This window comes from Adiantum capillus-veneris, chromosome 23 (genome assembly GCF_014529385.1).
Source record: "Adiantum capillus-veneris isolate H3 chromosome 23, ASM1452938v2, whole genome shotgun sequence".
In the NCBI taxonomy this organism is placed as follows: domain Eukaryota; kingdom Viridiplantae; phylum Streptophyta; class Polypodiopsida; order Polypodiales; family Pteridaceae; genus Adiantum; species Adiantum capillus-veneris.
In genome coordinates, this window is record NC_140953.1 from 115,654,813 (window position 1) to 115,669,714 (window position 14,902).

General features: G+C 39.0%; 1 protein-coding gene across 1 annotated transcript in view; it reads right to left on the reverse strand.

Annotated features, from left to right (window-relative positions):
• Positions 1-258: 258 nt before the first annotated feature.
• The window catches only part of LOC147428406 (uncharacterized), a 33,663-nt gene continuing 19,019 nt past the window's right edge, over positions 259-14,902 (reverse strand). The window contains exon 2 of the mRNA XM_086497104.1: positions 259-3,300. Within this exon, the coding sequence (XP_086353230.1) occupies positions 2,812-3,279 (468 nt within the window). The 5' untranslated portion in view covers positions 3,280-3,300 and the 3' untranslated portion in view covers positions 259-2,811. The remainder of the gene's footprint in view (positions 3,301-14,902) is intronic.

The following is a 14,902-nucleotide window of genomic DNA, read 5'->3' on the forward strand; positions in this document are numbered from 1 at the left end:
CTTATGCCCTCCATAGTTTAGAATAGTCACACCACCTTCCAGGGTAGTATGCACAAATAGCCCATAACCAGCTCCTTGAATACATGAAAGTCGCACTTCAAAATCCACACTGTTAATATCGAAAATTACATCTTTGGGAATAGGAAAAGTTGGTGTCTCTTCATGCCAATCATAGTGTGAAATACATCTAGTTTTTATATCACTTAACTCCTTTGTGTCTGCAAAAAGAAGAAAATATTATGCATAAAATAATGACAAGATCAAAGAAAGATATCATTATTTTATAGTCCAATAGGTCCATTGTATGGAAGACTTAGAGTGCCTCTTACATGGTGCCTCCAAGGTTTCCAAAAAATAAAATCATTGAAAAAAAAAGGCCACTGTGTCTCCAATCTATTGCCCATTTGAAGCATAGAGAGAACCAAGGTCCACCACTTGTCCAAGCTAGACATGGAGCATTGACACAAGATCCAACACTTATCCAAGAACCCTATAGTATATGTGGTAACATGGGATGCGTTGATGTAACAAAAGTAGTCTACCCTCCTCATCCATCTCTTTTTTCTTGTAGCCTAGAGGGATTAGTTTCAAGGTCTATCACTAGTCAAAAACTACACATAGAACATTGATACAAGGTTCCACCACATGTGAAACCTATCATCTCTAGTAGCATGGATGGTTTGATATCAAGGTTCACCACGTGTCGTACCTTTACTCTATTGTAGCATAGAGATTCTAGTTTGGTGGTAACTACACTTGTCCAAACTAGGCTTGTTGTTGATATCTAGAGGTAATCAAGGGTCCTCCACTTGTCCAAGTTAGGCATATAAAACAATTGCAAGGTCCACCATGTGTACAACATATGATTGATTATAGCATGCATGGTCTTATTTTATGGGCAACCATCTTCTCTCCAACATCTGTCCAACTTCGGCTCCATTGAAGCATGGAGAGAAGCAAGGTCCACCACTTATCAAAACTATTATTTTCTCCCAGTGCTTTCAAAACCCATGATATGTTGTACATGGGGGGGGGGGGGGGGGGGGGGGGGGGTTTCTTGTTTCAAGGTCCACCACTTGGCTAAGATTGGATTCATTGAAACATGAAGAAAAGCAAGCTCTACCATTTGTCCAAGCTAGGTGCCATTGAAACATGAAAACACCATAATATGTTGTATACGGGGGGTGTTTTTCAAGGCCCACCACTTGTCTAAGCTACGGTCCATTGGAACATGGAGAGAAGAAAAGCTCCACCACTTTCTAAGTTAGGATCCATTGAAACATGGAGAGAAGCAAGCTCCATTGTTTGTCTAAGCTAGGCTCCATTGGAACATGGAGAAAACAAGCTCCACCACTTGCCTATTATTGCATAGAGATTTTGGTTTGAAGGTCCACCACTTGTCCAACCTTGTCTTCATGTATGGAGATTATCAAGGGTGCAATGCTTCTCTAAGCTAGGGACATAAAAGAGTTTCAAGGTCCACTACATATAGGATCTATGATGGGTTGTAGCATGGGAGGTTTCATTTTAAGGCTGACCACTTCTCCAGCTCCGCTTGTCCAACCTAAGATCCATTGAAGCATGGAGAAGATAGGTCTACCAACTCTCCAAAATAGGCAAGAAAAAAATCTCTATAAAACCCATGAATTGTTAATATATGCTATGCTCTGGAGTTTTGTTTGAAGGTCCACTCCTTATCCAAGCTAGAATCCATTGAAGCATGGAAATAAGTAAGATATATCTCTAGTCCAAGATAGGATCCATTGAAACATAGAGAGAATCTATTAATGAAACAAGATGGAAACACTAGCATGCACAAGAAACTCAAAACATACGTGTCTCCATTTCCAAAAAGTCCTCCATTGACAGAGGATGTTGTTGTTCTTCTTCTTCTTCTCTTCGTGGAGAGCACTCCTTTGTAATAGGCACAGTGTGATCTGATTGCAAAGTGGATTGTTGAAGTCCAACCCATTTTTCTATATCTTCATGAGACTTAACAAAGTCTAGCAACATGATCTCCACGTCTTTTGCCTCCTCCACACTGTCAACTAAGCATATAACTTCTTTTTTCTATTGTATTCCTGCTTGTGAAACCAAGGAGCCATCACCAAAAACATCAACAAGCTTGCGGTCTTCAAAACAATATGTACGAATGTAGTGCTTGACCAAAGCTCTTTTTTTGGCTTTCAAATATTGCAAATCTGACCTATATTTATCTGCTACTTGAAGAAGAGAACAATCAATTGGCATGGGATGTTCCTCTGATCTTCTTCTTAGGTCTTCAAATGCATTGCCTTGTCCCAAGAAGGCAATAACTGTTAGGAATTGAATTGCTCCTTTGCAAGGAGCTGATGGAAAGTGATGCAATGCACCATAACAATGGTAGCTCAGATTATCTCCCATGGCGTGAAAGGCACATTGCAATTTTGTGAAGTTAGTGAAATCCACAAATGCAAGAAAGACAAAACCAGGATCTGTTGACCCTCCAACAATAGCCAAGATCCCATCCAAAGCATTGTTAAATGTCTCCTCACTCCACTTCAAATTGCCTCCAATATTTTTTGTCATATCTAAAACACATAAGCCAATAGGCACTTTATTATTGAAGTGGCGCAACAAGTAGAGATTGCCTTCCATTTGTAGGCTCACCACATAGATTGACCATGGCAAATCTCTAGGCTCAATTATTGAAGTGGCGCATCAAGTAGAGATTGCCTTCCATTTGTAGGCTCACCACATAGATTGACCATGGCAAATCTCTAGGCTCAATTTTCTCCTTTTGAAGGTGAATTGCCCATTGCATGTATTTTATTAGTCCATCTGGAAAAGCCATTTCTTTGTTCCACGCTTCAAACTAGATCTGAGCCATTCCTCGCATAGCATTAAAAGTGTTTTATAAACAACATCATTGATGTTATACATTTTGACTACCTCCTCCCAATCTTTACATAGTGAAGACTCATTCAAATTGTTGAAGCCTTCAAGAAGTGCATCTTGAATCAATTTTTCTTGCTTCAACTGCTTGATTCGATCATACATGTCAGTTTCATCACCATCCTTTGCACTCTTTGACAATAAAATCTTCTCATCTGTAATCTCTTCTTGAATAGTCTTTACCTCTGATTCCTCAAGGCCACAAAGGTATCTAAATACGGTTGTTGGGGGTTTCCTATTCTCCTCTTCTAGCCTTTCAATGATTTTTATCCAGCAATCATAAATTGAATCAGAGTACGTGACCATGTGTGCCTGTTTAGCAATCCAACTTGTTGCTGCACTCATTCTTGCCAATTGAAGAAAAGCCTAAAAAGAAATAGAGAAATAATTAAACTATTGAGCAAGATTTATTAATTAAACACTATCAAAAAGACAAAGAAAATAACTTACATCCCATCCGGCACGAGATGCATGTCCCTTTGCAATTCCACTTGCTGCCTTTGATGGTCATCCTGAGAAGATCCATTGACTCCGTAAATGTCTCAATATTTGGCTGTAAGGTTGCTTGACATACAATGCCTGAGCCTCCTCATTTGCAATGGTAGATGGAGGAGCATTCACAACAATGTGAGCCTTTCTAAATTTATACACGCTAATCAGTCTTTCAAATATCTCTTTGTTGTTTTGTTCATTGTGAAGCAAAACTTTTGCAGCATAGATTGAATGCTGCCCATCAAGAATCCAATAATGATAATCTTTAATTTTTTGCTCTTCTACCTCTTCTACTGTCAAAGGAGTCCTTTTCTTTTACTTTGCATTTCGAACATGCATCAAATATGCACATGCTGTAGGCTTGGTCGTACTCCGTGAAAATCCAAATAACACACTTTCAGCGTGTTTTTTATCCATAATACGTGCATTATAGTGATCAGGAGCAAGCCAACAATTTTGAATAGGGATATCAAATTCCCTATATTGGAAAGGAAAATAGTTTATGTACTTATTCATTCCACCTGAATCTTTTTCTTGTCCTTTCATGGCCTCAGCTTCTAAAACATCTGGATCCACAATTCTCATCGTTGACATTGAACCCTCTGTTGATGAGGATGCCAAAGATGCCTTGTCTACATCCAAAATGGAACTAGTTCGCTTAGCTGGTACTTTCTGCATTTTTTCTTGCTTCTTTGTGGATGGTGGTCGTGAAGCTTTCACCTTTTTTCGTTGTAGTGTGGCAATGATGGAGCTTTGAAGTTGATTTGCTGTGATATTTGGATTTGATTCTACAAACTTCCATCCTCGAGAAAACATTGTCTCTTCTTTGTTTCTAAACATGCGCTCCAATGCATATGCTCCTGGAGATAGTTGAAATTCTAGATTCATTGGAACTAGAATGTCAATGCATTCCACCTCCGGATGACTATCAACTACAGAGACAGATGCTTCTACAACTTGTCCAACATCTTCAAACAAGCTGTCATTCTCCTTTTTGGCAATAAATAGATGCACCTTATGAAATTGTGCACCTTCTATACCATATATGTCCAAATACCATTTCCTAAGATCATTGCAAGTATAGTCAAGTGAAACAGCAACCCTTTCAACCTGTTTTTTTGGAGCCATCTTTCTTGAAAAAAAAAAAAGACCGAATGTTATTTTAACATATACTTTTTTGTAATGGATTAAGTTTGTGTGAATACAAGGTCCACCACTTGTTCAAGCTAGATCTAAGCAAGTATACATAGTGATCCTTTAAGCTAGTAAACTAAGGGAAGAGAGAAGCAAGGTCCACCACTTGTCCAAGCTCAGTTCTAGACAACATGGAGAGATTCGAGTTCTACTAATCGTCTAATATAGGCTAACTCTATTAAAACATAGAGAGAAGCAAACGTCCACCACTTGTCCAAGCTAGGGTCCATTGAAACATGGAGAGAAGGATACTCCACCATTTTTCCAAAATAGGCTCCATTGAAACATGAAGAGAAGCAAGCTGCACCATGTCTCCGAGATGCTAGGCTCCATTAAAATACCTTAACCCATGATATTTTGTATATGTGGGGTTTAAATTCAAGGTCCACCACTTGTCCAATCTATTATCCCTAGTAGCATGAGTGGTTTGGTCTCAAGATTCATCACTTTTTCACTCTATGTCATTATATTAAGAAGATTTGGGTGTTAAGGTCCACCACTTGTCCAACCTATAAGGCTATATCTTAAATGGTATTATTTCCCACCACTTGGAATGCACATGATAGGTTTTACATAGGGGTTTGGTTCCAAGGTCCACCACTTGTCCAAGCTAACTTTATTGAACCATAGAGAGAATCAAAGGTCCACCACTTGTCCAAGCTAGGGTCCATTGAAACATGGAGAGAAGGATGCTCCACCATTTGTCCAAGATAGGATCCATTGAAACATGAAGAGAAGCAAGATGCACCATGTCTCCAAGATGCTAGGTTCTATCGAAATTCTATAAACCCATGATATTTTGTACATGGGGGGTTTACTTTCAAGGTCCACCACTTGTCAAACCTATTATCGCTAGTAGCATGAGTGGTTTGGTCTCAAGATTCACCACTTTTCCACTCTATGTCATTATATTATAAAGATATGAATATTAAGGTCCACCACTTATCCAAGATAACTCTATTGAAACATAGAGAGAAGCAAAGGTCCACCACTTGTCCAAGCTAGGGTCCATTGAAACATGGAGACAAGGATGCTCCACCATTTGTCGAAGATAGGCTCCATTGAAACATGAAGAGAAGCAAGATGCACCATGTCTCCAAGATGCTAAGCTCCATCTAAATACCTTAAACCCACGATATTTCGTACATGGGGGGTTTACATTCAAGGTCCACCACTTGATCAACCTATTATCACTAGTAGCATGAGTGGTTTGGTCTCAAGATTCACCACTTTTCCACTCTATGTCATCATATTAAGAAGATATAGATGTTAAGGTCCACCACTTGTCCAACCTATAAGGCTATATCTTAAAGGTTATTCTTTCTCGCCACTTGGAGTGACCATGATAGGTTTTACATGGGGGTTTGGTTCCAAGGTTCCCCACTTGTCCAAGCTAACTCTATTGAAACATAGAGAGAAGTAAAGGTCCACCACTTGTCCAAGCTAGGGTCCATTGAAACATGGAGAGAAGGATACTCCACCATTTGTCCAAGATAGGATCTATTGAAACATGAAGAGAAGCAAGATGCACCATGTCTCCAAGATGCTAGGCTTCATCGAAATACCTTAAACCCACGATATTTCGTACATGGAGGGTTTACATTCAAGGTCAACCACTTGTCCAACCTATTATCGCTAGTAGCATGAGTGGTTTGGTCTCAAGATTCACCACTTTTCCACTCTGTGTCATTATATTACGAAGGTCTGGTTGTTAAGGTCCACCACTTGTCCAACCTATAAGGCTATATTTTAAAGGTTATTCTTTCTCCCACTTGGAGTGACCATGATAGGTTTTATATGGGGGTTTGGTTCCAAGGTTCACCACTTGTCCAAGCTAACTGTATGGAAACATAGAGAGAAGCAAAGGTCCACCACTTGTCTAAGCTAGGGTCCATTGAAACATGGAGATTCACCACTTTTCCACTCTATGTCATTATAGAAAGAAGGTTTGGGTGTTAAGGTCCACCACTTGTCCAACCTATAAGGCTATATCTTAAATGATATTTTTTCTCACCACTTGGAATGTGCATGATATGTTTTACATGGGGTTTTGTTAAGGTCCACCACTTGTCCAAGCTAGATTCAACTAGCACCTATCAACTAGCATACATACAATATTGAACTAGATTCCCTACCTATCATGTCCAGTACCATGGATGCTTTGGCTTTAAGGTCCACCACTTGTCCAACCTATACTCTCTTGTGTAAGGGAGATCGTGCTATAAATTCAAAACCTTCCTGCCTAAATTTAAAATTCAAAATCTTATCGCCTAAATTTAAATTATCCCTCCTAAATTTTAAATATCCCACCTAAATTTTAAAATTAAAACTGATTCGGAAAACACAAAATTTCCTTCTTAAAGAATCAAAAGGAATAGAAGCAAAAGATATGAGATGAAAACAAAAACAACGGGTTGAAATTGAAGAGAAAGCAAAGAAGCTAGCTCAAGACAAGTTGAAGGAAACTAGCAATGAATTCAAGAAAACAACCGTGAAATTTGGAGGATCCATTCTGGTTGATAAAATTTTTGAGCCTATTAATGATGCTTTGGAAGCCTACCAAGCAGGACTTAAAGCAAGCCAAAACATGGAAAACAAGTGAAAAAAATCTCCAAACATGAAAGCAGCTGAATTGCTACCATCTCCAGACATGGAAGCAGCTAAGCTGGAAGCTTATCAAAATTTGGTAAGAATCACGCAAGAAATGCTGGAAAAACAAAAACCCAAGCTTGAAAGTATTACAAAACCTAAAGAGATTATGGTAGAAGAAACAAAAGCAAAATCCGATGTGGTGGCAGAACCCCACCTTGAAACAAACGAACCAGAGCTTATAGTGCCTGACAGCGAAGATGCTTTAGAGGCAATTCCGTTCGTAGAGGAAGGCTAGCTAGGACATTTATGAGAAAAAGTAAGAGAGATCAATGATGCGAGCCTAACTTTGAAGTCAGCTCCTATAGAGGAAGTCTGGCTGGATAACCTACCTTTTGATATGAATATGGATGCACCATCCTTGTACGGGGATTGCGGATCGGAAGCTTCAGGAATGTCGAAACCATTGACATTAAAAGCATTACCTTCTTACTTGGGAGATAATGAGGATGAATCCATCGTATGCAGGACCACTCAAGTAAAAAGAGCTAAATAGACCCTAGAAGTAGACAACATTCATTCAATCCAATGCATTCAAGCCTGAACCCTTTCCAGGGCATTTATTTGAGCCATTCGAATGGACTCAAATTCTAGCGACCATGGATGTATGTGTGAATACGTCTATACCTACTCAATTTTGCAATGAGGATGGCTACGACATAATTCCCATCCAAATGATGTCAATCCTCAACATTGAAAACAAAGATGAGGAACCCAAGGACTTAATGAAACCTCAACAATTCTTTTCAGACCTCTATTATGATGCAACTGATGAGTAAGATGAACACTCAGCTACCTCAAAAGATTCGGGGTCCAAAAAAGAGCATATGAGAGCTAAGTTACTCTTAAAAGGAGGGGACGAAAGGTTTTTTGACTTTCCAAACCAGAAATCAAGAAGACAAAAATGGTATAGAGGAAAGAGAGACACCAAAATTGTGAAAACACAGTCTCCAGTAAAACACAATTCCTGATGCAGATAGATGCTAATGATTGCGTCAAGGACAAATTAACTGGCAGATATCCTTCAAACCAAAACTCAGAAATGTCTCAAACATCGAGAAAAACAAGGAAGGATTCTCAAGAAAAATCACAGGATAAGAAACCACTCATGACCAGAGTTGAGCGGAAAAAGAAATATCAAGAGTTGAAAAAAGCTCTAAAGGAGATATACACAACCGAAATGGAAACCACGGAAGAGAATGGTAAGGATGTAATGCATGTTCCATCCCATTACAAAAATTTTACTCTCCAAGATCAAAAAATCATAGTTGAACAACCTGTTAGGGAACTACAGAAACAAGGCGAATCTTACGAAGGGCCTAGAAATGCTAAAAGGGTAGACTTGACTGAACCAGGAGAAGAGCCTAGACCTACTTACATTGTAAATGACCTAACAGAAGAAGAATAAAAGCTTTTGCTGAGCTTGTTAAAGGAATACCGAGATATCTTCGCTTGGTCTTACAAGAATCTCAAGGGTGTTGATCCAAAAATCTATCAACATACATTCCCATGAGAGATGATGCGAAACCAAGTAGACAGAGACCATACACGTATAACGAAAAATTTGCCAGGAAGATAAAAGAAGAGATTGAAAAACTAAAGAAAGCCGAATTCATTTACGAAATTTAACACACAGATTGGGTGTCTCCAATTGTGGTAGTACCCAAGAAGAATGGAAAATTACGAGTGTGTGTTAATCTCAAAAAGGTGAATGCAGCTACCATTAGAGACAACTTTCCTCTTTCGATAATTGAGCATGTATTAGAACGAGTTGTAGGAAAAGAAGCTTACAGCTTCTTAGACGGCTTTTTGGGATACAATCAACTTTTGGTTGACCCAAAAGGTCAGCACAAAACTGCTTTTCTAACAGAATGGAGTGCATTTGCCTATCGGGTTATGTTGTTTGGGTTAACTAATGCTCTAGCCACGTTTCACAGGTTGACAAGCCATGCTTTCAAAGAATATCTTCAAAAATTCTTAGAAGTATATATGGATGATCTATGCGTACATTCATCAATCCGGGCTGATCATTTTGAACACCTCAAAAAGGTATTCGAAAAATATAGACTTTATAGGATTTGCTTAAATCCTGAAAATTGCACATTCATGGGAAGACAAGGAAAAATTCTTGGACATATAGTGTCTAAAAATGGCATAGCTACTGACATTGAGAAGATTCGTGTCATTGCTAATTTTCCTAGATCAACAATAGTCAAGGGGGTACAAGCCTTCATGGGGCATTGTGGATATTACCGAAGGTTCATCTACGCTATAATTGCAAAACCCATGTATAGCTTGATTACGCACTTTGAATGGACCGAGGCATGTGAAGAATCCTTCATGAAGCTTACGCAAGCTCACCTCAGCTCCAATATTGAAAGCACCATATTGGAATAAGATATTCCACGTACATGTAGATGCTTCCAATTTTGCTATCGGTTGTATACTAGCTCAACCAGGAGATGGAAAAATTGACTTTCCTATTTCTTATGCTAGCGGACAATTGAACATGGCAAAAAAGAATTACACCACCACCGAAAGAGAAGGATTAGGAATAATCTATGCCATTAAAAGTATAGACATTACCTATTAGCCAACAAGTTTGTGTTCTTTGTGGACCACCAAGCTTTGTTGTATTTGGTCAACAAGCCATGCAGTACAGGGAGAATAGTGTGATGGTTCATCATTCTTCTCGAGTTTGATTTCACTGTGGTTGTAAAAAAAAGGCACTACACATCAACGAGCAGATCATTTGTCAAGGACTGTTTCAGTGGAATCACCTAAAGAGATAGACGATGATCTACCAAACGCCTATTTGTTCTCCGTGGAAATGATACCTAGATGGTCGGAAAACATTGTGTCATTCATGACAATAGCTCAATTGGATTCACAAATACCACTTCCTATCACAATCGGATAAATCGAGCAATTGACTATGTATCAATTACTAGCTGGAAGGCTATACAAAAGAAATTGAGACGGAATATTGCTCTTATGCATTAGCCCTTAAGAAAAAGAATAGTACCTAAGTCAAGCACATGTTATCATAGTAGGACTTCACTTTGCGGAAGACCAAACTATGCAATGAATCTTGAGACTTGGGGTATTTTGGCCGACTATGAGGAGAGATGTTCGATCCTTTATAAAGGATTTCCCTCAATGTCAAAAACAAACACCCATACCTCATGTAACATTGTTTCAAATGTCACCTGTTCCTAAGTGGAGTAATTATCTGATTACTTACTTATCGAGCCGAACATTTCCTGAGGATATGAGTAAACGCCATCAAAGAGCAATTGAAATTGAAGCAAGAGACTATGCTCTTATGGGGAACCAATTGTATTGGAGAGGTAAAGATCAACAGTTGTGTCTTTGTGCAAATGAAAACGAGTATATTCCAATTATAGAACAAGCGCCTACTGGATTAGCTGGAGGTCACTTTTCTAGTGAGACCACCGCAAAAGCAATCTTGATGGTGGTAGGCATATATATGCTGGCCAACACTTTTTGCAGATGCCAAAGAATATTTTCGAAGATGTGATGCTTGTCAACGAGCAAAAATGCCAACACGAGTAGATAGCATGCCCTTAAGACCAATGATGGGGGCTAGAGCTTTTGCAAAATGGGGTATAGATTTTGTTGGACCAATACAGCCACCTGCTTATAGAACCCAAGCTCAATATATCATTGTAGCTACGGACTATTTGACCAAGTGGTGTGAAGCTAAAAAAACTCAAAAGAATGATGCCAGAACCACTGCTGTATTTTTATATGAGTATGTATTCACTAGATATGGACTGCCAATAGAGATTGTCAGTGATCGGAGAACTCATTTCCTCAATGAGGTCATAGAGTATTTTCTTAATGAGTTTATGGTCATCTATAACAAATCAGCTCCCTATCACCCACAAGCAAACGGACAAGCTGAGCATACGAATAAAATTCTTAGGTCGGTGCTGACTAAAGTGGTTAGTTCAGGAAGGACAGACTAGGAAATGAATCTCCATGCTACTCTATGGGCTTATCGAGTTTCATTCAAAATAGCTCTAAATGCTACACTCTTTAATCTTGTTTATGGTCTTGATGCCATGCTTCCAATAGAATTTATATTGCCGCATTAAGGGTAGCACACAATCTTGAGTGGACGGGATATGAATTGTCAGAAAGACTCGAAGATTTGGAAAAGATAGACGAGCAAAGGCTAACTGCTATAGCTCATATCTATGCACAAAAGTGGAAACAAAAATAGTTTTTTGATTCCTACTTAATCACAAAAATCTTCAAGAAAGGGGACTTAGTTCTAGTCTATTCCCTTAAGCAACACATTCCCAAGTTTAAGAAAAAGGCAAACGGACCATTGATCATTGAAGATGTATCTCCAAGTGGAGCAGTAAAATTGTCCACCTTAGATGGTGAACCAATGGCTAATTGGATTAGTGGATGTCGTTTAAAGAAATACAATTTGCCATTAACCAATGAATTGCTAGAAAGATTGCATGCAACCAAACAAAGGAAGATCAAACGTCAGCAGGTTATTGATGAAGCCCAAGAGGAATCTTAGCTTCAGGTGCTCAAGCGGAAAGCTGCTCTCAAGAATCATCAGATACCGATTCCCATGAACACTTTGAAAATAGACAATCAACATTGGGAAATACCTAAAGACGGAGTTTCAACAGTTGATGACTGGTTAGACGGAATGGACCTACTCATCAAAGTATAGCTCAACAGTCATAGCACCAATGGTTTGGCCGAAACAGGATCTAGAGTAAATGCAATCAGTTATTCCACATACAAGAAGGCCACAAGTCAATCATTGACGGCAGAAATAGCGACAATCAAAGGATGCAACAAGAACCCAACTCCAACATTAGGAATAGTCAACTTGAATGTAATAATACATAGATGTTCATGTCCTCATCAGTTTGTATGCTTTCCAGATGAACACATGAATGAGACGATGATTCTTGGAATTCCTTGGATGCGTACATACAAATCAATATCAGATTGGGATACAAATCAGCTAAAGCTATCACCTAAAGGAGGGCAACTCATTGTTCCAATTGCACCAAGCAAGGAGGAATGGAAAAGAAGCAATGAGCAGACCAATCCACAAATTCAATCTTCTCCATCCCCTCGACAATCAAATGCTACATATAGCATGCAAGGAGTCAGCAAATTTGGGTACCAAAAGCACAGCTTCAGGATAAACCGATTCAGATCTGGGTGCCTAAAACTTCACCAACGAAACAAAAGAAAGTTCCAAGGGTTCGAACACAAAGACGAGCATCTCTGAGCAAGGAACCTAACATGGACATGGTTTGGAAGAAAAAGGAGCACTTATCTTCTCCACAGACCGCAAAACCAATCAAGCAATGGCGAGTTAAGTCTCAACAGACTCCACCACACCTTGAAGCACCACGTCGACCAAATTACCAATGGCGAGAAAAAGATCGGCAATAGTCAAAAGTGCTACCAACAGCTCAAGCAATCAGAGTGCTAAAGCATCTTGATGGTACAATCAAACAGAGAGCACACAAGCTACAAAATTTTCTCTTTGAAAAACATCAGCAGGCAGCAAACCTCGACATCGGCAACCCTTGAGTTAATTACTCAAGACCCAGCTCTTGCACAACATATTGGTTTGAATTGCATTGATCTTCACATCATGGTAGAGACAATCATGGCTATGCATAGACACGATTGTTCAACCCATGCACACAGTCGTCTCCGAGAGTACGCCATCTAGGAGGGGTCGAAGGGCACTAAGCACTAAGTACTAAGTAATTGAGGGAAATGTTTGAAGAGGGAGAAAAAAGTTTGATGTTAACGTGTGATTTTTGCAAAATTACCTAATAATGCCCTTATAATTCATCATCAAGGGAAAATTCACTGATAATATCATCCCGATGAGTGTAAATAGTGTATATACTATCAAAAGATCACAAAAAATAGTCCTTTTTTGGATATTTTTCATCATTTTTGTTAATAATGAGGCTTAAAAATATAAAAATCCTACAAAAAACAATAAAGTTGTGTTTTTCAAGGGATTTTTTAAATTAAGGGATTTTTACTTTACCTTTTTAGAGCATTTTTCTATTTTCTTTGATTTTTCAAATAAATAGGTCAAAATTAATAATAAATAGCATGGAAGCTCAGATGGAAAAATGAAAGTCACGATAGTGAAGACAAGGCGGACAAGCACAAATTTTTTTCAATAAAATCAGAAGATGGAAGCGGGAAGCCTAAATTAGGCGGCCATGCCTACTTTTGCAAAATTCTTGGAGAATGAGGTACAGGAATCCAATCAGGGAAATTCTTGAGTCTAACATAGATTTCACGGCCTAGTAGGACTAATGGGGGAATCTGGGGAAATTTGGTTCGGGAAGTCCGGGTATACATATCCATGGTAGGCTAAAACCACCTCATTTTCACTTGGAGCCTTTGCAGAGAGAGATTTACGCCTCTTTTCGTGCCACTTTCTGCAGCCCACAATTGACCATTTTCAGCGCCATCTCATACGAGACACGAGGGGTAAGTTCTTTACTCGATAATGATCCATTTTGTACGACCGGTAGCTAGTCTAAAGCCCTAGAGACCTACGACCTAAAACTTACCATAGCGGCCTGCCAGCTCGACCAAATTGGATGGGATTTGAACTATAGCATGCCCCAACATAATAGAACCTTTCTATACCATCAGATGACCATTCAGTAGGGGTCGAGAGGGTCCCTAGTAGAAAAGTTAGGTTTTTGGAAAATGCCAGAATTCCAACCTGACTCCATAGATGGCCTGCTTATGAGGTCCATATACAATGTATATGATTGGTTTAGTGAAATCCATCAAGCAAAGCCCTAGAAAAGCAGAAAACGGCTCGAAGGTTACAAAGCATTAAATTCGACATACGAGGTGAACTGACTCCAAATGAGCTAGAATTGGAAGGCTGCTTCACAACTATGTTGCGGACAACTCCAAAGCCTCAAAGTTGACCGACCAACCCAACAGACAGAGTAGTCACAAAAAACGTTGATTTCAAAGTCGACAGAACACAAAGTGATGCCGGCATGACCAAACTTGACCAAATTCAATTTAGGACTTGTATTAGGTGTATGAAACATGTCTAGGTCAAAATTTGTAGGTTTTGCAAAGTTTTTGTCACTGTAGGTCAAAATTTGTAGGTTTTTGCATCAGTTTTTCTTGGAAATTGTCAAATCACCTCACCTATCATGTGTACACACCTATTACATGCCAAAAATCAAGTATGAGCCAAAATGACCACCCATTACTTGGAAATTTGTCAAAAAATGCAAAGAAGTCTTTGCAAGCCAAAATTTGGGTTATGGACAACTTTTCTTGATCCAAGTCACCTCATATCTCATATACAAGGTCTATACAATGCCTAGAACCAATTTGTACCAAATAATGTCAATTTTGGCAGAAAAGTTAATAATCGCGATTATTTACTTTCTGGTCAAGATTGGGGAATTTTGATATTTTGCCATCATACATTCAAAGTACATGATGTGTTAAGCCCACTTGCCAATTTTGAATCAATTTGGAGCTCAAAATCTCAAATTTCCGTTATATCTACTGTTTCAGAGACCTAAAGCGAAAATATGGTACCATTTTCACCTTG